At 43.3% G+C, this 22,932-nt stretch overlaps 1 protein-coding gene across 1 annotated transcript; it reads right to left on the bottom strand.

The window, feature by feature from the left end:
* Positions 1–20,018: 20,018 nt before the first annotated feature.
* TMEM74 (transmembrane protein 74) lies at positions 20,019–22,548 on the bottom strand. Its single transcript, XM_067292287.1, has 2 exons — positions 22,503–22,548; positions 20,019–21,512 (listed from the first exon to the last, which is right to left on the bottom strand). Exon 2 carries the CDS (start codon positions 21,305–21,307, stop codon positions 20,345–20,347), a length of 963 nt encoding a protein of 320 aa, XP_067148388.1. The 5' UTR covers positions 21,308–21,512; positions 22,503–22,548; the 3' UTR covers positions 20,019–20,344.
* Between the last annotated feature and the right edge of the window lie 384 nt (positions 22,549–22,932).

The following is a 22,932-nucleotide window of genomic DNA, read 5'->3' as shown; positions in this document are numbered from 1 at the left end:
ACTCTGAACATTTTAATGTTTTCCTTGTTAATGTACAATGGCATCTTTAAGTGAAAGCTTATTATAGATGAAAAGGTAGAAAGGAGTGTGGTATGAGTACTGACTGACTTATACAGAAATGATTTCAGTATAACTGAGGGCAGAAATATAGGCAAGGACAGTGTATTTTTTCTGCTTTTTCTTTTTGTCGTGTTTAGCAATTTAATTAACATTTTTACAGAAAAATAATTACAACTTTAATCAGTTTTACAAGATACAATGTCAAGTAAAATGTTAAAAACTCAGTGTTAAATAAAATTACCCAATAAAATCTTTATGCTCAATATGCTCTATAGATAGTTATTAATAGGGTACCAATGCTTCTCAGTCTGAATAGTTTCTTGGTTTCATTAGAGGTAATTAAAATATAGCTAAATGAAAAAGAATGCAAAGAAAGTACAAGTGCAGAAGAGAAATTTTTTTTGAAGAGCAGTGGGGTTGCAGGGAAAGGGTCCAGAACTAATGCTCACAGTAGGAAGGAGAATGCTCACAAGCATCACTCACTATTAGATGTTCAAGAATCAAAATGTGAGAGGTGGCACGGGGTGGGATTTCCTGAAGCAATAAAAAAAGGCATTTTTATTGAGATAAGACTGCTGCTTCTGTGCTTTAGTAGGAGTTGAGACAATGGAAAGACATGGCTGCATTAATGGCCACATTAAAATTTTTGATATGTTTTAGGTTCCACCACTGAACAGCTAGACACTTTCATTCAACATCAGCAACTGTTCATCAGTAGTATATAAACTGCATTTTTCAGTTTTGAGTTAGAGTTTGAGGCACTCAGTAAACATGAGAGATTATGCCCCTTAGAAAGGGCAAGACGTTACTGATCACTTTTCTGACCACACCTCTCCCCTGTGAGATGCAGAAGCTCCTGCCAAGCTCAGAAGAGCAGAGATGAACCATGCATCTCACAGCTGCTCCCCAGATGCTCTGGCTCCTAGACCGTAACCTGCACTGGCACTGCTTTTCAGGATCTGCCCACATGTTGTCTTTGACACCAGTTTGCCAAATACAGCAAGACAGAGACCAAGGAAGACATTGATAGATGGGAGTGAGTCCAGAGGAGGGTATTCATAATGCTTAGGGGGCTGGAGCACCTGATGAAGAGGAGAGGCGTGAGGGAGCTGGTTTGTTCAATCTAGGGAAGAGAAGGTTGAGGAGGGACCTAATTGCTGTCTGCAAGTATCTAATGGGTGATTATAGAGAAGGCAAAGGGAGAGAGACAGCTGACACAATTTGCAACATGGGAAATTCTGATTAGATATAAAGAAAACTCTTCATATGTGGCCCAGTGGTCAAATCCTGGAACTGGCTGGCCAGAGAGGTTATGGAATCTCCATCTCTGGAGATGTCTAAACTCAGCTGAACAAGATTCTCATCAGCCCAATCTAACTTTGAAGTCAGCTCTGCTTTCAGGAGGGTCTTGGCCCAAATCACCTCCAGATGTCCCTACTAACCCAAATCATTCCATAATTCTATTATTTTGTGAAATATTCAGTATAACCCAGGCTTTCTGGGTAGGCATCTCTAGCTGATGGATCAATTTTGGGTAAAAGTAAGGAAAAAAGTAATCAGATTAAAGTGGAAAGTAAAGGAAACAACCATGATTTGGGCTCTGAATTGGCCTTCATTGACTTCTAAGAATAGAAGAAATCAAGAACTGACTTCAGAATGAGATGTTTTATAGCAGTGCAAATACTTACTGGCCACAGCAGTCCTGAATAATAAGGAAGGATGCCTTTGAAGTTTGTGCTCACAACAGTTTCCTGTCACAGAAACACTCGTGTTGGGACAGAAGAAAGGCATTGGGTTACTTAAATGAAACATGACTCAGAGGAAAATGCACTCAAAATAAAATCTCAAGCTAAAGACCCTAAACTTGTGTGATATCAAATCACATGATTTAAACAAAAGTTACTACCTGTATATGTTGATGAAAGTTGTGTAGGTTCCAGATCTGGATTTTGTCTTCTGTTTGGATCTGGCTGCTGGCTGCTGATGACACTGGCCTGAAGGGGCAGGTAAGGACCCTGTGTCCTGTGTGAGGGTGCAAGCAGGGGAAGTGCATTATGCCTGAAGTACCGCAGTAGCTATTTCTTTCAGAGGTGAGGGTCTAAGTACAACTTCCATGGAGTACCAGATAAGGACTCTCCTGGCTATTAGGGAGATGGGCTCCACGGCAATGTCTGTATCTGAAGTTGCCTTGGTCATCCTTTTTGTAGAAATGCCAAGTCTCTGAGACAGATGGAGGCTTGGAGATATTCTTTGTTTTAGTAGAAGGGTAGTGTTGTGGTGTCTTGGGAAAGGCTGGCAGGACAGTTTTAAGGGAATCAGAAGAGGGGTTTATGAGAGTCCCAATCCTAAGATGCTCAGTTCTTTCCTCTTCAGGTTATATTTTACAGGCTGTAGATTACATTGGTCAAGCAGGAGCTTCCTTCCCTTTATAGATCTGGTCCTTAGATATTTTTATAAACTACAAAAATATTGGCAGAGGAGGAGAGAGCACCCAGAAGAAAGTGCCACAGTATTCAGGAGGACTTATGAACTGGCTTCTTTGGAAACTGCTGACTACGCTCTGTGAAGACCGTGAGACCAGAGACAAAACAAGAACCTACAAATATTTAAAGGAGATAGACATCAGGGAGAGAGGGGAATTATTTTGAGTTATTTCTGGAGACAAGATTAACAACAGCAAGACGAAGATAGGGTTGGCTAGATGATAGGAAAGACCAGGAACAAACCCTCTCTATCATGAGATTTGTTAAGCAACTGAGAGTATCACTAAAAATGAACTGGACATGACACCAGCAAAAGTATCAGAGACACATTCTACATTTTTGAGAAGGTATAGCAGATGATCTAAGATATTTGTTCTATTATGAGAGCAAAGAGAGAACTGTAGAAACTAAATAAAAGGCTTCAGAAATGCGTGAGAACATTTGTGCATCGCACAAATTATGAACTGCATTCTGTGAATTAATAGATGCCATAAGGAAAACTGTAAAGCTGTGAAAATTACTGTGTATGCAGACGATACTCTCCTTCACAAGTTACTTAAATTTTTTTTTTCTTTCTTGTTTTTTTCTCCTCACATTGCTAGGAACACTGCTTTCTGAATACATGATTAGGGGATTTCTTTTTCTAACACTTCAGAAACACTATTTTGATTCATTCTCAATGTTCAAAGTGCAAGACTGTAGTTTACTATGAGCCTGACTTCTTCCTTACCTGATACAAAGGCAAGAGTAATGAATCTAACTGTGGGATTTAGGTTTTTTCATCTTGATTAACTCTTTATTGGAACATTTCCTTTAGTTGATTCCTTTAGAAAAATCATTCTTGCACTGGATTATTATTAACTGGGGACATCAAAGAGAAAAAACAGTGTGAGTTAAACACAGAATGAACAATTTAATGGGAGATGCTTTAACACCCAACTCCCTACTCACCACCACCACCTCCTTCTGATACATAGATACTTTTGTTTTATTATAAGAGTGCACTTTTTTTTTTTGGAGGTGTTTAGTGCAGAGTTCTCTGTGGCGTTCTCTCTACTTACATCTCACAAACAGTACAGTGGGCTTTATAAGGGCTTTGTCATATATCTGGCCAGTATGGTATCCTGAATAAGTGAGAATAATTCCCTTGGCTTATAGTTGATGTATAGCATTAGAACTACTTGAGCTGAAAAGATGAATTTAATTATCTTTCTCCCCCTGCCTATGAAAAATCATTCTCTTACGTCTCTTGTCTAATATCATGTGGCTTAAGTTCTGAGACACTCCTAATTGCCTTGGGGGACTGTTCCTCATTTAAGAGACATCTGCATTTCGTGACTCCCTACCAGTCTATCGAGAATTCCTTCACACTAATTTCCATCCTCAACTCCTAATTTGACTCTCAGGCTACTCTAAGCAGTACCTTTCAGCTTCTCATTTCTCATGGCAGATTAATCACTTACACGTGCACAATGGTAGGAACCTCCCTACTGCTCAGAAAAAAGGACCTCAGAGATCACTTTTGATGTGTCTGTGTGAACTTGTGCAGGCAAACCCAGTTTAACCTTGGAAGCAGCTAAGGCGGGCAGTGCAGTGCGAGCCAGCTCAGGTCTGGATTTGGTACAGATGCATTTGTGCAGTAGCAGACTCGGAGAAAGGAGCTACAGCAGAAAACTCTCATAGAAGAAGCTGAGAGGCTCAACAGAAGCCTCTGCTTCTCTGTGCTGGCTTGGAAGATTGGCATAGGTTTGAGCTCTCCACTTGAAACTGGATCATCCTTATATCAAGTGAGGTCTGAATCTATTTTTGATATTTCTCAGCGAGCAGCCTCTGTCTTCCCTTGCTGCATTTTGTGCTAGGGACATGGAGAAAACATCTACTTTGTGTTTAGCTTTTTCAAGGGAAAACTCATGCAGTAGAATGACAGAGATCGGAAGAGGTTCTGTGCTGCCTTTGGCTCTCCTTTTAGGTGGTGCAGAAAACGGTAATCACAGAAGTGAACTAAGAAGGAATAAGTAAGTAATGTAATAGCTGTGCTTAATAAAATGAGATACAATTGTCAATTCAAGTCCTTCATTTGCCAGGAAGTTAAGAAATAACCAATATGGAACCACAGCAGAAGTAGAATAGAAGTCTTCTTTCTGTACAAAAAGATGTCTGTATTAAAAGCATTTTTTCCTGAGCTGACATTAGGCTAAGTCACTCCTGCTCATTCCTAATGGATTGAATGCCTGGAGTCAAATGCCACTTGACCTTGTAAAAATCTGATCACCTACTGGAAGAAAAACAAAATCTAACAATGCAGGGTCTTTCTGATACAAGTAAATAAGGTTCATTTACCTGTTCCCACTAACCCAATGTACTATGTTGCTGCATTCCAGAAATACTGAAACAGCCTTTTCTATAACAGTCATTTATCTTCAGAGAGTGTAAGATAGTTGGAGCACTCAATAGCAGCCTCTCCTTCTGCCTGTTCTCAGGAGTTTGAACAGTAGCAATTTGTTTTATGGGACATGGCACCCTCCTGCCCTGCTTGAGCGAAGAATCAGCCTTTTGTAACCCCACTCAGTGCATGTTCAGTACCAGTAGATTGCCTTTCTTGGCACTCTCGCAAGCATTTCAGAGGGAATGTACACAGCTCTGTTTTGCCTGACAGATATTTTATTCATGTAGGGCTAATTTGCCACACTAGCCATAGACCCAAGGAAGCATGTTGTGTAAGATTTTTGGCTCCAAGTTAATCTGCAGACACTGTTATTCAGAGGAGACTCTTTGGAGAATATCATCTTCTTCCCTTTTCCTCTGGGAAATAAGGATATGTATAATATACTTCTCCATTTGGAAGGAAAGGCTTACTCCACTCCTTGTGTCCAGTAGCTTCTTTGGCTGGTGCATAGGAGAAGAGAATGGATGCTCAAGCCATTCCTGTCCACTTACTTGCTCTGTTAGGCAGGAAAATAAGGTGAACGAAGTTATATGGGTGGAGAATTGAAGCAAAGTGGTTTTGTTACATGACTTGCTCAAGATGGCCCAGTGGCTCCCAGCTCTAATTCAGGCCAGCAAAGCACTTTAATGCTTCAAAGAAGAGTCATTACAAGCAATTACTACAACTAAGATCACAAGAGACTGCAATCATCTGTCTGATCTTCAGTATTATACAGTACATAGGACATCTGTTATAATTGTAATTCTTGTTGTTATTACTATTATTTAAGCAAAACAATCTATCTTGATTTTAAAACTTGTAGGGATGGAAAAGCCTTAGTAAATTGTTTGTGTGGTTAATTACTCTCACTTGCTTAAACGTCCAGCTCTTGATCACGCTATAAATCCATCTGCTAAATTCAGAAGCTCTCTACTATCAAATTCCCAGTATTTATAGAGTAGAGTCAGAACATGCCATACTTTTGTGGGTGTATCTGTGGTTTAATTGTATAGAAGGAAGGCCTTCCCTCTGCCTTGACAAAGGGTTTGAGCTGATACGGTCCAAGTTGTAAGGGCTTGCTTTACTGACAAATGGTGCTGCTTGAGAAGGCCACATCATAAGCCTCCTTTTTGTTCTTTGCTTATCAAAGATGGGTGTATCATTTTCTGTTGAACGGTGGATATCAATATGCCCTGCTAGGCAGTATAGGAAAATATAGAGATGCTGTCTGTCTTTGTACATAGATACATGTAGAATGCAGCAGAATGCAAAAGAACTTAGAAGCAAAAGGCAATAATTAACAGGCATATACATTTCCCAGGAGAGACTAATGTAAGAAATTCGGTCTTCAAAGTCCCTTTGGTTTAAACCTTGTTTAGTTTGTCCTTTCTTCCTGCCTGCAATGATATAATTTTAATAGGTAATTACTATAGGAAGATATAGCTTCACCTCTGTATAAGATTTAGTAACAAATCAAATATCCTGTCAGAATAAGAAATGCTGAAAACATGCACATAAAAAATCAAGTTCTTATATATTACAATCACTTTCATCAACCAAGAATTGTTACTAAAATGTCTTTGAAACCCAGAATTGTCAGAACTATGAATATAACCGAAACGCAAAAACATGAAAAAAAAACCCAGCCTGGTTTGTCTTAGTGACAGAGTGTCACTTCCATGTGGCAAAACGAAGCTTGTACACTTACACTGTATATATCACAGAATCACAGAATGGTTGAGGTTGGAAGGGACCTCTGGAGATCATCTAGTCCAACCCCCCTGCTCAAGCAGGGTCACCTAGAGCACGTTGCACAGGATCGCGTCCAGGTGGGTTTTGAATATCTCCAGAGAAGGAGACTCATAACATGTATACACATACATGTATATATATGTACACATATACATGTCTATTGGCAGCCTTTGCTCCATAAATTTTGACCCTATTATCCAAACCCCATATAATTTGAGGGAGCGATAAATATATTATATATTGTTACATTCAGTGAAAATTAGCAATTGAGTAGGAGACAGAGAACTTTTTAGTGCTCCAGTGTGGGAAAAGTGTAGCAACAGCTTACACCTTATCAGACACCAGACAATACAAAGAAGCAGAAACAGCAACCACATCTTTGGAAAAACTTCAATTAATGATGAGACTTCAATCTGCTGGAAGCTGCACTTGTTTCGTCTGGGTGTTCAGAGGACTGCTTATCGCAGCGAGTCCCTCTGGGCTTTGCCGTAGGGGGCCAGGAAATAGCAGAGACTCACAGAAATCACACTACAGTAGCAACATTTTGGTACTAAGCAAGCGTCAGTTGGGGCTGAATATAGGTAACATCAATTGCAACAGAAACCTCAAGATTTATTTGTGCTATACCTATTTTCACAGCTATGAAAGAAATACTTCTTCCTTCTGGAGAATTTTACAGAGTACGGACCACAGCCTTTGGCAAAACTCCCGTTGATTCAGGGCCAAAGAAGAAATCTCTCTGCACAGTGTAGCTAATTGTGAGTTCTTTGTATTTTTCACTCATGCTAACAATCCAGCTGGAGGATATAGTTTTTTTATTATTTACTGGTTTTGTTATCTTAGGTCAGGAAAACTTATTAATCCAAAAAGGTTTAAGAGCTTCCTCTGGCAAAAGAGACAGAAAAAAAAAGGAAGCTTAAAACTTCCAGAAGAGAGCAGGATTTTGTCATGCAGTCACCTCCTGCACTGTAAGAAGTAAATAAGCTCATGACATCATTTATGAGCTAAGCAAGTGACAAAATAATGAAAGGTTTTTGCTGATGAGAAGCATGAATTGATATATGCTCTATATATCTGGCTCTGTTAATTTAGAGCTGCTTTCTTCACCTGAAAAAAATGTTAGAATGCCCTGTGTCTGCATTTTATTTCTCCTGTTCATGCATCAAACCCACACAAAAATGAGGAGAGAGAAATGTGCCAGATGATAGATGTAAAACCGAGATAGTGATGGTCAATAGTACTGTAATGAGAAGTAAATTTATCAGACTGCAGTTCATAACTAGTTTTAGATGAACTGAAGGGGGGGGGAGAATTCAGCATTTAAATTTGGTTGCATATACAAATTTTGAAAGTATTTTGAATTGCGGGGGAGGCTATAAAATAGTGTAGGTCTGTGAAAAAAACAGGTCTGTGAAATACTGTTCTAAGATCTGTTTTCACTCTGAAATATGGATACTGTATATTTAAGATTTTACCCCAGAAGGAAATGCCTGCTTTTGAAAGACTGTGTAGGTTTATAGGCAAAGATCTCTAGACCTAGCCAGAAGGTGCAACAAGTTATAATTGCTGGAAGGTCTCCTAGTCTGTGCTCCCTGGTGCATGGATGCTTAAAGGTATGATGCTCTGGCTTTATCATTACCAAATGTCATATGAGGAGAGGCTGAGAGGGCTGGGATTGTTTAGCCTTGAGAAGAGAAGGCTCGGAGGGGATCTTATCAATTTGTATAAACACTTGACAGAAGGAAGAAAAGAAGGAGCCAGATTTTTCTCAGTGGTGCCCAGTTAAAGGTCAGCATGCAATATGCTCAAACTGAAATATGTGAAATCCCATTCAAGTATCATAAAGAACTTCTTTACTGTGAGGGTGGCTGAACACTGAAACAGGTTGCTCAGAGAGGTTGTGGAGTCTCCATCCTTTGAGATAATCAAAACCCGACTGGATGTGGTTCTGGGCAACCCAGGCTCTGGGCTGAAGGAGGAGAGGTGAGAACGCAAGTGGAGCTGGCAGCCAGGACAACTGACGGGAAGATGGACGAGGCTAAGGACGCAAGCCTACAGAGGCAGTTGCGTTCAAGCCAAACTCCCTTTGCCCAAACCTGGATTAACCATGCATGAGGCACTTCCACTCACAAACTGTGTAGCTGTGTTAACATGCTGAGAGGCAAAGCATATTGCTTGGGCACAGTGCCATGCGGCGGCTGCTCTGCCGTTCTTGGGTCCAGAGTTGGCTCTGTGTCCTGTTAGCTCAAGGGTTCATGTAGCTCAAGCAAGGGTCTATCTGTGCCCACCCACAGAGCTGCACCCCCAGGAAGCAATGCAAGTTTCCAGTGTGCTGAAGGCAGGAGCAATCTTGGTTTCTTCCCAAAGCCCTCGTGAGTCTATTACTGGTTCTGAAGCACGCTGAGAGAGGAGATTATAAAGTAAAGAAAGTGGGACAAAGGAAAATGGAAAAGAGAAATAAAAATTGTCCTAATAATCATTAGATAGTCCTCTGCTTGAGGACTTGGCTTGTGAAGGGGGCTGGCAACTGTCAGAGCTGGTACACAAGGGAGAGAGGGACTGCACGACCAGGAGAGGTGGGGAGGGAGTGGAGGAGAGAGAAAAAGGAGGAGAAACAAGATCTACCCTTCAGACCATCAGAAAACTGTTAGATTTGTTCAGCTGTACATGCAGCCACTGCCTCAGGATTTGGGGTGATTTGTGCCCTTAGGGAAACCTGAAAAAATGTAGAGAGTGTCCTCAAATTAATCAAAAAATTCTGAAAGATGACAGAATGATGTGAGAGACAATTTAAGGTCTGTCCCAAGAAATCAAGTTCAAAGAAATCTTTGCCATTAGCCTCACTAGAAACATAATTGGGCCCATATTTTGTAGCCTAAGAAACTGCTGGCAAATCACCATACTCTTTGTTAATACAGAAATGGATAGGGAACTTTCAACACATTGTACATACTTAGATGAAATGTTTTATGAAAAGATGCCATTGCTCTCAAAATCAGGATTTTTATTATCAATTATAATTCAGTTTATAGGTATAAAGAATGAATAATCCATGATTTTACTAAATAGATATACTGTGACTTGAAGGAATTTGAATACCACCAAAATATCCATAAACAATTGCTTTTGTACTGGTGTGTAAAGGTCTGGTTGAGTTTTTATTTTTATTTTTGACTTACATTCTTTATTGGCCTCCAGTATTACAACAGCATCAGTCAAGCTGACTAAATTCAATTCTGTATGAGATGTGAAATCTATTCACCCAATAATTATTGATTGTAGCTACCTACATTATGAAATCCATATTCTTACCTGCCTGATAATTTGCTGACAAGAAATTCATCCTCCCTCACAATTTCTTCTTGTTAGTTCCATATACTGCACTTTCTTCTGATAGAATGATGAAAAGTATTTTTCTTATTCTTTGATTTTTCCTCCCCCCTTGAGGTAAAAATAATAAGGTAATTGTATATGCTTAAAATAGCTTGATTAAAACAGGAACTGACCCAAACAACGCACTATATGAATGATAGTTGAAAACCTTGGATGGACATAATTATTAGCTCAGGGAACCAATGTGAAAGGTTTCAGCACAAGCTAAAGGGAGCTGCTCTCTTCCTAGGAGCTGCAACAGATTCACTTCCTGCAGAGTCTGGATTCAGACCCCCTAATTTGTAATGCATTGGTTCATATTGCATGGTTATTTATGTTACTCTTCTTTGTTGAATGTTGTAGCACTTTTGAACAGGATGTGGGACATTTTCTGTGAAAGATTCTTAAATATTGTACAAACTTTCCATGGAAGTCCTCCACAGCCTGGATTCTGCCCTTCACTCTTATAAAAAAACTTCACTAAAAATTGTTTACTGTGGTTTAGGCTGTGATTTTGAACTACAGCCTTGAGCTATTAACGCTGTGCTGTAGAGCATACCCCAGGAGCTGTTTATCTCTCTGAGTCACAACTCCTCTCCTTTCATCTTGCTTAGTGTAGGAGCAATAACCTTGCCTCAAATTTTATCTCAGGCTACCTCAGCCACCCAGATGAAAGGTAGGCTTAATCCCATCTGAAGTGCTTGCGATATATAAAATAAATGCCTTTTTGTTCCTATGCTTTGGAGCCAGAACCAGACAATAGGTAGGACAGCCAAAAAGGAGGTACCAGAAATAATTTATGACCCTGAGGACCCCAGACGTAAAGCCAAAAGGGAGTTGTCTGGATACAGAAAGTTTAACACCTCTTCAAATACAAATGCTAAGTAAAGATATGCATTTGTGGTGCTCCTAGAACTCTGAATCCAGAAATCAGTACAAAGACTGGTCCAGCCCAAATAAGTGACATTTTTCTGCCCTTCTGAGACAGACTAATTTTACCTAGAAGCTTTCTGTCTGTATTACATCCACTCTTCTTTTTCCCTCAGATGATAGGGCATTGTCCAAAACTGACTTAATAACAGCAATAACTGTAAGTTAGTCAGACATCTGTTGAAGTCAGTAAAGGCTGAGATTGCTTCTTCATGGTGCAGATGCCGCACAACAGAGTGAGCCCAGTTGGAGGTGCTGGGTACCAGCAAGCTCCTGAGATGCTGAGGACAGCTGCTTCAGCAGCATTCATTTATTTCCTCATGAAGACATCTGACATTTGTGTCTCTCCATACTTTTCTGTTCCTGCTGGGTAGCTAACAGTGTAAACTCAGCACAGTTAGTGCTCTTCTCTCACACACCAGGACAAGAAATACCATTAGTGTGTGAATGATGTATGAGGTGAGTGGTTTCTGTGTCCCTCCCTTTTCGTTCAGGGGTTGACGGCGAGCCGTCCCTCCTCTCCTTCCTTCCCACAGTCCATCGCGGCTGTAATTCTTTGACTCTCACTCTTTGCAACGCACTTCTGTGAGCAAGTGTTTCCCCACGGAGGCTGCAGAATTAGGCATAAGGCAGCAGTATACGACAAATGACGTTCTTTTTGTAGACTGTGCAGGTCTGCAGGTCAAACAGACTATTAATAATTCTCTGACTTTTTAAAAGCTGTATTTCCTCCATTTGTTGGCAACATAATTTGAAAGGTTTGTACAAGCCACTTAAAACAGCAGCTGAACAGAGGCATTTCAGCACTGTCCAATATTGATTTTTGTCTCTAACTCGCCTTGTTGATAAGACTGGTTTCAATATCCTGTGAAGTTTAACTGAAGACATTTCCAATCTCAATAGCTCTGCATTGCCACTTGATACCATAAGCAAGCTAGAAGTGCTTTTGTTAGTAACATGGTTTGGAAGTTCAAAGAGCAAGAGTGCCACAAAATTTCCAACCGCAACCATTGCTGCATGTGTGAAAGAGAGAAAGGCTGGGTGAGGAATGAATGGAGGTGGGATGGCATGCAGAACCAAGTCACCAGGCTGGTCACCAGGCTGAACTTGTTCAAGAAAAAAAAAAGAACACAGTATAGAGCCAGTACAGCAGATTATTCTGGCCTGGAGACAAGGAGCCTCAAGAAACTTCAGTAAATTCAAAGAACTGGTAGGTACATTTCCATGGAACTGAAGCCTAAAAGAAAAAAAAATTGGGAAAATTTAGCAGATTCTTAAACAAAATTAAGGACACAAGATCAAACAAATGTGAAATGTGAAAATGTGAAAAAAATAAGCACAATAAACACTGATTTAACTTATCATGGGCTAGTGACTTGAAACTTAAGAAAGAAATTTCCCCACTGTGGAAATTAGGATAAATAATTAATAACAGGTATGGAAGTATTGCACAATGTTTGTGGGGACAACAGGCAAGGACAGCAAATGAGATCTCACTAGAAGGAAAAAAAAGGTGGTGAGGAAGTGGTCCATACTTATACTAGAAGGAAAAAAGGCAAGGGAAGAACTGGTCCTCTGCTCTTTGGGGAGGGAGGGAGGAAGGGAGGAACACAGCTGAAAAATGATACTCAGAAGGCTGAAGTGCTTACAGCACTTTTTTCTTCACTTAATTAAAAGAGCTAAAATAATTCAGACTGTACATAGACTTTAGAACTTATTAAGAACTTTGGCTAGAGTAGAAAAAAGAGGCTACACAGATACATTATGGTTTCAAATCATGCGAGCCTGATAAAATTCACCCTGGAGTGCCCAGGGAATTGAGTAAAGCAATTTCACAGCCATGTGCAATTATCTTTGAGGACTGATGGAGGGTGAACGAAGTTCCACAGGACTGGAAAATGACCTCTCAGGATCTCTCCCAGCCATGTTTACCTTTCTGTAGGGAAGAAAAAACAAAGGGAAGATTATGACTTATTGATTCATAGTTCCTTCTTCGGGAAGCCACAAAGGCAAAGCAACTACTTGGTATTCTCCCTATAGGAGAAGCACAAAGTTTTGAGAACACAGGGTTAGACCGGATCAAATCAAAGGTCCATCTATCACAAAATTGTAGCCGGCAGCAGATAATGCTGTATCTAAAACAGGCAAGCATGCACTGGCATGGTCTCCCAACTCTTTAGCAATCAGAAGCTTAGAGAGTTACAGAGCTAGAGATGCTGCATCTTTCTGTTGATAGTCCTCCATGACCTTTAATAGCCCTTACCAATTACTGATTAAGAGATCTTGAAAGTGCTCTCTTTTTACATGAAATCAGAAAGGTAATACATAGAAATTGAAAATAGTCACATACTTTCTACTACTCTGCTTCTCAGTGAATATATAGTTGTTCCCAACTTGGATATATTGTTATCAAACATACATTTATTTCATGAACAGTTAATCCTTGAGAAAAGCAATACCAAAATGTCAGGATAGCTACTTGATATTATTTATATTCAAGTGCAGTTACTCTGGCTAGTTTGTCAAAAGTTGCTTTATGTTAGATTTGAACCAAATTTATTTTAAGCTGTAAAGAGACAAAACCCAATCTCCATTAGATGGATACACTGCAGCGGGAGAATAGTGATTAAAGGACTTTATTTACATTTCTAGATGATCAACATCTTTTTGATACTTCTAATGGGAGGAATTGATTTTTTTTTCCTCTGCAAAAGGGACTTAATCAATTTTGCTTCTAGAAATGTTTTATTCAACAATACCTAAATTTCCCTGCGTACAAATCTGTCAAAGAAGAGACTATTATTGGAAAAGAGAAGCTTTTTGTGCTGATATAAAGATATGGGCTTTATTATTTGAAAAGAAGCTTATTGATTTTTTCAAACATTATAAAAAAAGCTTACTATAACACAAATGTCTTAAAAGTGCAAATCCTTCCCAAAATTCCCGCAAGTATTAGCAAAATTTAATGTGGGTTGACTTGCTAGGAAATTTTTAAGTTATTTTGTACCAGAAATTAAACTTCAATGGCATCCTTTCAGAAAAATGTTTTAAACATTTGCCATTCCTTTTGGATTCATTTCTTTTAGGGGCACCATAATGATTAAGCTCTTCCTATAGTGCTGGGCTGTGACTTAGAGGCGTTGGTTCTCAGCTCTCCTACTGGCTCTCTGGCAATGGAGGCAAGCCATTTCATCTGTAAAATGGGAGCAGTATATGTTCTATAAAGTGCTTTGGTATCTTAAGTGGAGGAGGCTTTATATAAACATGATGTATCATGCCACATGGTATCTCACTTGAGTAGTTGCATACATTCAGATGGAAGCACTGGTTATTAGCACAGCAAATACTGGCAGATTAAAAAAAAAAAAACCTTCTGTTAGATTGCAATGCTTTTATTCACAATGATGAGCAAACACAGATGAAGTGCAACTCAATTAATTGTAATACCTCAGAATAAGTTCTGCTTAATATATGTAAAGGCAGAAAAATCTGCACATAAATGAGCAGAAAACTGCCTGGAAGTCTTTAATACAGCAAGGCTGCAAAAATGTCTTAATTGTGGATTTGTATTGAAAATCTACCAAAAACATGCATTATTTGGCTGAGTTTCTAGAATGAGTACCACATTTACATTTATACAAATAAATATTAACCAGGTTCATTTCAAAGAAGAGATTCTTGTCTTGTCTGATTTTATGCTAATTTATAACAGCCACAATTTCATTTAAACTGATAAGAGAATCAGAGAAGTCTCACCTCCCTTCAGTCTACAAGATCCTTGACCTTGTCAGGACTTATGCACATGTGAAAAAAGGCCCTGTGAATATAATACATTATGATGAGTTCTTCAAAATATATAAAGATAAGATCAAAAAGAATCCTGTAAAAAACAGTAACAATGAATTCAGTGTTTGCTTTTAGTTAGAAAGCCTTCTAGATCTTTAAGCTGATGGATTGTCATATCTACAAATACACCTACTCTCTTAACCTCTTAATAACCATTGGATGTACACCATAGCTATATCTGGCACTAGTGCAATTTTCCTGCAGTCAATTTAGTTACCTTAGGGACACATTTATTATTGCCATACAGTAATAGCTTGAAACCTGAATTGAGAATTGGGGCCCTATTGTACCAGGTATTGTAGAAACTAATAAGAAAGGAAGACAGTCCCTGCTCCAACTTGAATCCAAATTAATCAGTGGCACTCCTACACACAATTTGATCAACATGAAGGCAGCAGGATAAGGTCTGATCCAGTCATACACAGTATAAAATGCAACATTACAAGGCATAACCTGTATCACATATATTCCTATCACATTTGGATGGGAATAGAGGTTGTCAAAGGTGGTTAGGATGCTTAACTGACGCATATTGGCCATTTGGGGGAAAAAAAAGAAAAAAACAGAAGGAAACCACAGATCCTCAAAACTCCTGCTCAGCTGTAAGCCTCCAGATCGCTGCTGCCTGAAACATGCAGGCCCAGGGAGGCTATGACATGGTTCGTATGAAACTTTGAGGAGGTTTCAGGCTAGGTGGTCCTTCCTCGACTTCCCTGAGGGCCTGATTCAGCGATGCGCACCCAACGGGCAGGTACACACACTAGCAGCTCCCCTTTGCTGCCCTGGGTCCAGCGCTTTGCTTGCTTACCTTAGCTCGGGAGGAGCAGCACCAAACACGTCATTGAAGAGGAGGATTCTCCTTCTACATCTTTTCCAGATGTTTCTGACCAGCAAGCTGAGATGGCTCCGCACAGCAAATGCCGTTCCTGGCTGCCTCTCTCCTGTGGCCGCTCTGTGGCTGATCCAGGAGAGGAGTAAGGATGGGGCAATGCAGCTGTAATGTTGATGGCCATCATGGACAGGTGCCCATTGCCCACCTCCCCACCACAGCACCTCCTCTCATACCTGCCTACTAATCCACTCCGCCCCCCCCTCCTTTTTTGTTTTCTTTTGGTAATATCCTGGGTTAGGTGGAGTTATTCCTCACTTTCTGAATGGGAAGGAACCGCAAGTACAGGGCAGTAATAGCCAGCGGGGATGTGGGGGTAAGTAACTGGGCAAGCTAAGGGGCAACCTCCAAGTCCATGTCCAGCTGCAACCGTAGTCTCCGCTCTGAATTCAGTCCTGGTTCGGCGAAGGCCTGGACACAACTCCCTGCAACTTGAATAATGAGAGATCATGCCCTCTGTAAAGAGAAGAAGCTGCTATGTAACCAGACAGTTATTGATACATGAACCAGATATGTACTGATAGGTGAAAGGAAGAGAAAACTCTTACAATAAGCAGCTCAGCAAAGAGAAAAGACAGCTATGATGACAGAACTCAGCTTTCTAGATTTTTATTTTTTACCTGTACAGAATACTATTACTATTATAATAAGGCATCAGATGCACTATCGAAAAGCTCACAATGAACCGTTATGTTACATTTTGCCCTTTAATAGGTCAAAAAAGAGTTTTACAAGATTAAATCAGTTACTGTCCAAGTTGGTAAACATTATGCTCATTAGGGACAGATTTTTAAAAGAATTACAAAGATTAAAAAACTGTAAACATATTTAAAACAGCAACAACCCAGCATAGCTTCCTAGGGGAGAGTTTTAAATTTTTCTGCTGCAGGTCTGGCTTCAGAGGATGGCAGTGACAAAGTAAGGCTGGCTGTCCCTGGAGACAAAGGCTGGATACCAACAGCCGTAACGGGTCTGTGCAGCGTGTTGCGATGGGCCTGTTTTTTGGTGATAGTCCACAGTAGGCTTTAGGTAGTTTCCAAATGGCCAGCCTTGGTCACAAATTTCCAGTCAAGGAAAACAAACCGTGAACACCACAGTCAGCACGGAGCTATTGTAACAGTCGGGGCTGAGCTGCAATACTAATTTCTGCCTGCGGCTCTTTGGGGTGGATCCTCGCCCCCGGGCCAGGCTGCGGCACCGAGGAGGAGCAGGGAGCTCCTGCCACCTGGACGGGGCCACCCACGCCCTGAGTCTGGCCAAGTTGAGGGAAAGACAGAGGATGATAAGGTGGAGCCTGGGCTCCACAGCCTGGCACCCAGCTAGCCAGTTAGACACATCATGAGGTAGAAAACGGGAAAGTGTCATGTTTTGCTATTTGGGTTAGTCGGTAATGAGCTGTTCCTCCTCTGGCACAAATCACAACATGTCTCCAAGTTACTGCAGGAGGTACCTAAAACCCACCGCTACACCCACAAACTGACATGCCCACAGAATGAAGCTCTCCATCAATCCATGCAACACGGTTAGCACAGGCAATGAAAAAATGATTTTCCTCATGCTTGCACCCTTAAAGCATTTAAATTTTGAGCAGAGGAAATCAAATTGATAAGGTGTATGAGAGGGCAACTAACCTCCCTTGGCCTCAGCCTTTGGTACTGCCTACTGTGACTGAAATGACGCAAACACTCATCCACCAGCAGTGGACTAATACATTCATTTTCCACAATCAACCATTAGACAACTGTTTTGGTTTCTATCACACTGTACATCATTAAAACCTGAGAGTTCAGTGGTTTTATATCACATCACCAACCCATATAGTCTTATAATTTGTAAAGGTATATTGTTTGGTGATCAGAGAAATGTCCTGAGAGTTTTTACTTGCTCAGCTCCTGTGTTCTTTCCTCGGAAAGCCTTCCTTCACCTCTTCTGTAGCACACATTAACACCACAATAAAGAAACTGTGTTAGTTCTCTTACTTAAAAATTTGCATTCCTCACACTTCTGCACTGCATACTTAGACTAGTATGTTGACTTAGGTTTTGTTAAAATGTTCAGGGAACATTTGAAGGTTCATTTAAATGTCGCAGGCCCATGATCTGTGACAGGCATTTTACAAAGTGTCAGAAAACTTCTCACTTAATAATAATATACCGACAGTCTGGGCAACGTTCTCTTTTCTAGTGCTAATAACCAGCATTAAGGCGTGCCATGGCTCCTGCAAGAAATCTGTGATCTTTACAGCTTTAGCTGTCATCTTGCTGTGATTATGGAACGTACTCCAATTTTCTGCATATGTATCATTAAAAAATAAAAATAACGGCTCTCCAAACCGCCAGGCTCCGTTTGAGAGCTCCTGCTGCGTAAGGGAAAAGAGGGAGCGCAGCGATTCCCGCCAGGGCCCAGCCTGCGAGCGCTTTCATCGCGCAGACGCGAGGCACGGTGCGGCACGGCCGCCAAGGTCCCTTGCTGGCGGCGGCGGGAGGAGCGCGTCTCCTCACTCGCGGCAGCTGCTCCACGCGGTCGATCGTCTTAGAAACGTGATCCTGCACTGCTGCTGACGCTTCCAAGGGCGACGGATCGCCGGGAGCTGCTGTCGCCGAGCGTGCTCACAGTCCCGTAACGCCGAGCCGAGGCGGCAGGCGGACACCTAAGGCGGGAAGCAGCGTCTCCTCGGCAGGGCCAGGAAGAGGCACCGAGGCAGAGCAGCGCCCGGTCCCGGTCCTCGCCAGGACCCCGCGCTTCCCCCCGTGCAGCTCCCGGAAGCAGCCCCCGACGACGCGGGGCAGACGAAGCCGGAGCGCGCAGGGGAGAGACACAGCCCACGCGGCGCGAGGGCTGGGCACGGGGCCTCGCGGGGCTGGACACGCAGCTCCTCCTTCGCCGCGCGGCGCCGCGCGAGTGCGGGGAGCCCGCTCGCTGCCGGAGCCCCCGGGCGCTCGCTGCCTGCATCCAGCCCTTCCCGCCGCCGCCGCCAAGGCGGGTAACGCCGACCCCCCCTGCCCCCCGAGACCTCTCCTCAGGCATCTCGGGGGCGTTGCAGCTGGAAACAGGCCTGTTTCAAAACACTTGATGTTCCGGGTATTTCAGACTTAGCTCGTGACTGACAGCGCCGTGGCAGTGAACCGCGTGTTTCTGTTAAGCCGAGGTCTGTAAAGACACAGCTCTTCCCTGATATTCAGCTCTGCCAGAGGATAGGATGCACATGTATATATATACATAACATATATAAACCACCACCATTCAGTAAGAAATGACATTAATACATACAACAATCCTTGTTGTTTTCCCAGCACCACAAAAACACAGCTTTAATGCTCCACAGAAACCGGCTGAAACTAAAGTAAATACCACCAATGGCAGAGGTTTTGGCTACTGTGCCACATAACTATGACCAATAGCAACATGTACCCTCGGCCATCCACTACACTGAGACCCACGTCAGCCCGTCTGACTGCCTGATATTTAGCCTTTGTATTTCCTGACTGCTTATTTAACTTTTTAACGTAAATTGTTTTTTAATGAAAGCACCCCAAAAGCTCTGTTTTGACCTTTCCTTTTGGGCTGTGAGAAGGCTGACAGCCTGGGGAGATAGCACTGAAGTTTCAAAAGGACCAGTGTGATGCAAACAGCCCTGGTGTAAGCAAAGCCCCGCAGCTGAGCTTGAATTTCTTTTGGCATCTGCACTGAAGGAGGAGTGTTCAGTGTCTGCAGCCCCTCGCTTTTTCAGTCCTCGAGTCTTCTGAGACTCCAAACAGGAGATCAGTTAACTCAAGTTATGGCAGTTTTCATGCCAAGACATCCGCCCGCTAGGAACTAAACTTCTTTTATATGGGCCACTATAGCTATCAGAAGTTAATGATTATCAGTCATTGCTAATCTGAATTGAAATGGAATCACTGATCTCAAGCTGAAGGAGCCTTTTGTCTCCTACCAGTACCATGAGCCATATGGTCCCCTGCCCTTTGACCCTTATTTTATATTTTAAATAATCATCACTGATTGCACCATTGTTTCAAAATACGGGAGAGCTGTGCTAAGTGATGACCAAGTCGTGTTCATTTTTTTTTTCTTAGCTCTCATACTGGAGAAGGGGTCATCTTAAAATTAAATTAAATTAATTAAATGTCTTAATTAAATGTCAGTCTTGCTATTTGATTATTGGTCCTGCTTCTTAACATGATACCAAGTAGGCTGTTAATAAACCTTCTGTAGGCTGCAACAATTAACAGCTTCCAAAGTGGCAAGGATGTTCCTGCTTTATATGGGAGTAATAAGAAAATTATACAGGCAAGAAACTAAAGGAATATTTTATATTCTGATAAAGGAGCATCTGAGGAACCTACTTATCACCAATCTCTTTTTATTCAGTGGTTTTCATCATTGTATATTGACTGCATTTTCTCTGGCATGTTTTCCCTTTACAACAAGTGCTCATTTACTGCAAACATTCGGTTGTAGAGCTTAAGAAAAAAAACATTCTTGTCAGACAAATAAACTGCATCACCAGCTATCTTAAGCTGCATCTGTTTTCTTTAATGAAACATATTTTCCTGTAGATATGCTGCCTTAAAAGTCATGACCATACTAATTATCTATGGCAAGCACGTCTTCCTCAACTAATGATAGCTCTAACATGTTATCATTTGCGCCAGACTTCATCCTGAAATTGAAGGACCCATACAGCTTTGCAGACTCCTTGGAGGATGCGAACCTGCTCCTCCGGTACAGCTCCCCTTTCCACATGGACATCATGAGCAGGCTGGACAACACCACCCCCCCCAGGGTCAAGAGACACAACCCGGCGATAACGCATCGATCCAAGTGAGCCCCAATCCGGGCACTCTCGTTCTCCAGTCTCTCCATCTCCCTGGCGGCCACCGTGTTGGGATCCACAGTCACGTCTCTGGGCACCACGTAGGAAATAATCACCAGCAAAATGCCGCTAACCAGGAACAAAATGGCACTAATGAACCCGTAGTCTACAGACTTCCCCGAAGCCGCTTCTGAGGCGGCATCATCTTCCTCGGAGACCAGGGACGGGGAATCATGACCCCACGCAGGCAGGAGCTCCCTGCAAGAGTCCTGCTGGGGAGGGGGATCCTGGCAGCCGCTGCTCGGAGGAGCGGGGGGACTTCTTGCATGCTCCAGGTTCACATTTTCATCCACGTAGGTAAACGACGTCTCGAGTTCCTGGGCGCAGCAGCAGGCTTTCTTCTTCCCTGCCTCCTCCTCCCTAGTCAAGCGATCGGGCTGGGAGCAGGGCTGAGAGCTTCTGGGGGCGGTGGGGTATTCCTGGGAAGAGGCGCCCGGAGGGGAGGGAAGGGGTGCCGGGGTGGGCTCAGCGGCGGCCGCCTTTGGCGAGGACTTGCCCTGCCTTTCGCAGCACAGGGCTGCCCCGGCAGTGGCTGCTCTCGTGTGCACGTTGCCCCCGTCACGCTGCTGCAGCTGCGGCTCGCGGGGAGGGGGGCGCAAACCCCAGCCGCCGCCGGTGCCCAGCGCGGCCTGCCCGCTCTCCTTGGCGAGGTAGAGCAGCTCCATGCACGCCATCGAGCGCTCCCCCGCGAGGCCCCGCTCCAGGCTACAGCGTCCCGCTGCAAACGGCACCCCCGACGCGCTGAAGTGGCATCCCGGTGCAGGTGACGCTGTATCCCAGAAATCTTCTACTCCTTCACCAGTGTTTTGTCAGGGACATGGCTTGTGTCAGCTGTGAAATGATTAAACAAATCCCCTCTGACATTCATTTCTTTTCAGTCTGCAAATAAAATAGCAGAGGAAAAGGAAAAAAAAAGCCAACAACAACAAAAACCAAATCTGACAACCTCATGATGATACATTAACAAACCAAAGAGGAGATAACATAAATTTAATACATCAGTCTTCCTCTCAACTGTTCAAGGGGAGGCGGCAAACACGGTTGTTTTAACCACGCACTAAAAGCTGCAATCCTCTTGCAGATCAAAAATCTATTAGGGAGTCTAATCAACCTTTGACACCAATATCCAATTAAGACAGTAAGACATCTACAGAACATAGGATAACCAGAATAACTGTGTAAAATGTCAGAGAACAGAGCTATCTGTTCTTTTAGAAGCAAGTAACTTTTTATTCCCCAAATTAAGAATTTTAAACTCAGATTCACAGACTAATTAGAAAGCAACACGCAAATCCCATGTAGCTCAGTAATCCACGATCTGTATGCTCTGGTGGAAATCTGATAATCCTATGGAAAAGCAGTGCTTTCCTATAGCGGATCTCCAGTTTGATTAAGAGCTTTTGGAATGAAATTATGCCTCAAAGACTGGTGACTCAAAGACGAGTATTACTTCTCCTCTGCAATTAATTCAGTACTACACCCGCTGTCCGCTCTCGAAGCCAAATACCCTGTGTCATTAAGAAAAGTCCGCAGTCCAGTGAATGCCTCACATGCACATAAATGCATGTGCGTTCATACGCATCATGCGAGCCATCCCGATCACGCAAATTACATGTGATCGATCGCAGACAATGCTCACTCACGCTCCTTGCAGATCCGCGGGGGGAATCCGCCGCCTTGCGAAGCGCGACCCCCCTCAGCCCGCGGAGGCGCAGGTCGCACGCACAGCGCCGGCACCCCGCCGCCCCGCAGGTCAGCCCCCGCGCGCGCGCACGCACGCACGCGCGCACCCCTCCGCGGGGGCGCACCTGCCGCCGCGCAGCGCCCGCGCAGCCCCCGCGCAGCGCCCCGCGCGCGCCTCGCCCTTACCTCCGCCTCCCGCGGTCGCCGCCGGCGCCCCGCGGGCAGCGCCGAGCCGAGCCGAGCGGAGCGGAGCCGAGCGGAGCCGAGCGGAGCCGAGCCGGGCGGGCTGTGCCGGCGGCGGCGGCGGCGCCGCGCGGCACGCTGGGAGTTGTAGTCCGGAGGCGGCCGGCGGCCGCACCGCTGCGGCAGCCGCCCCTTCTCCTCCCGGAGCCCGGCGAGGCTGAAGGCTCCGCTCCGCCGGGACTCGCTGCTGGCGGACCCGCTTCCTCCTCGGGCCCGCTGCCAGGGTTCAAAACTTGCCAGTCCGCCCCGCCTCCCTCCCCCCCCCCCATTTTGATTTAGGGATGAGCTTCAATAAAGAAAGCCTTGTGAGGTGGGTTTGGTGTCTAGGTTCAGGTTGACCACCATCCAAGCTTTTTGCCATAATCACGAGAGC

The sequence above is a fragment of the Apteryx mantelli genome, chromosome 2 (genome assembly GCF_036417845.1).
Source record: "Apteryx mantelli isolate bAptMan1 chromosome 2, bAptMan1.hap1, whole genome shotgun sequence".
Taxonomy (NCBI): domain Eukaryota; kingdom Metazoa; phylum Chordata; class Aves; order Apterygiformes; family Apterygidae; genus Apteryx; species Apteryx mantelli.
This window is presented reverse-complemented; position numbering and strand designations above follow the sequence as displayed.

Bases quoted from the DNA above. Each gene is read 5' to 3' on its own strand.
- TMEM74 (XM_067292287.1), bottom strand. From the start codon at position 21,307: ATGGCGTGCATGGAGCTGCTCTACCTCGCCAAGGAGAGCGGGCAGGCC.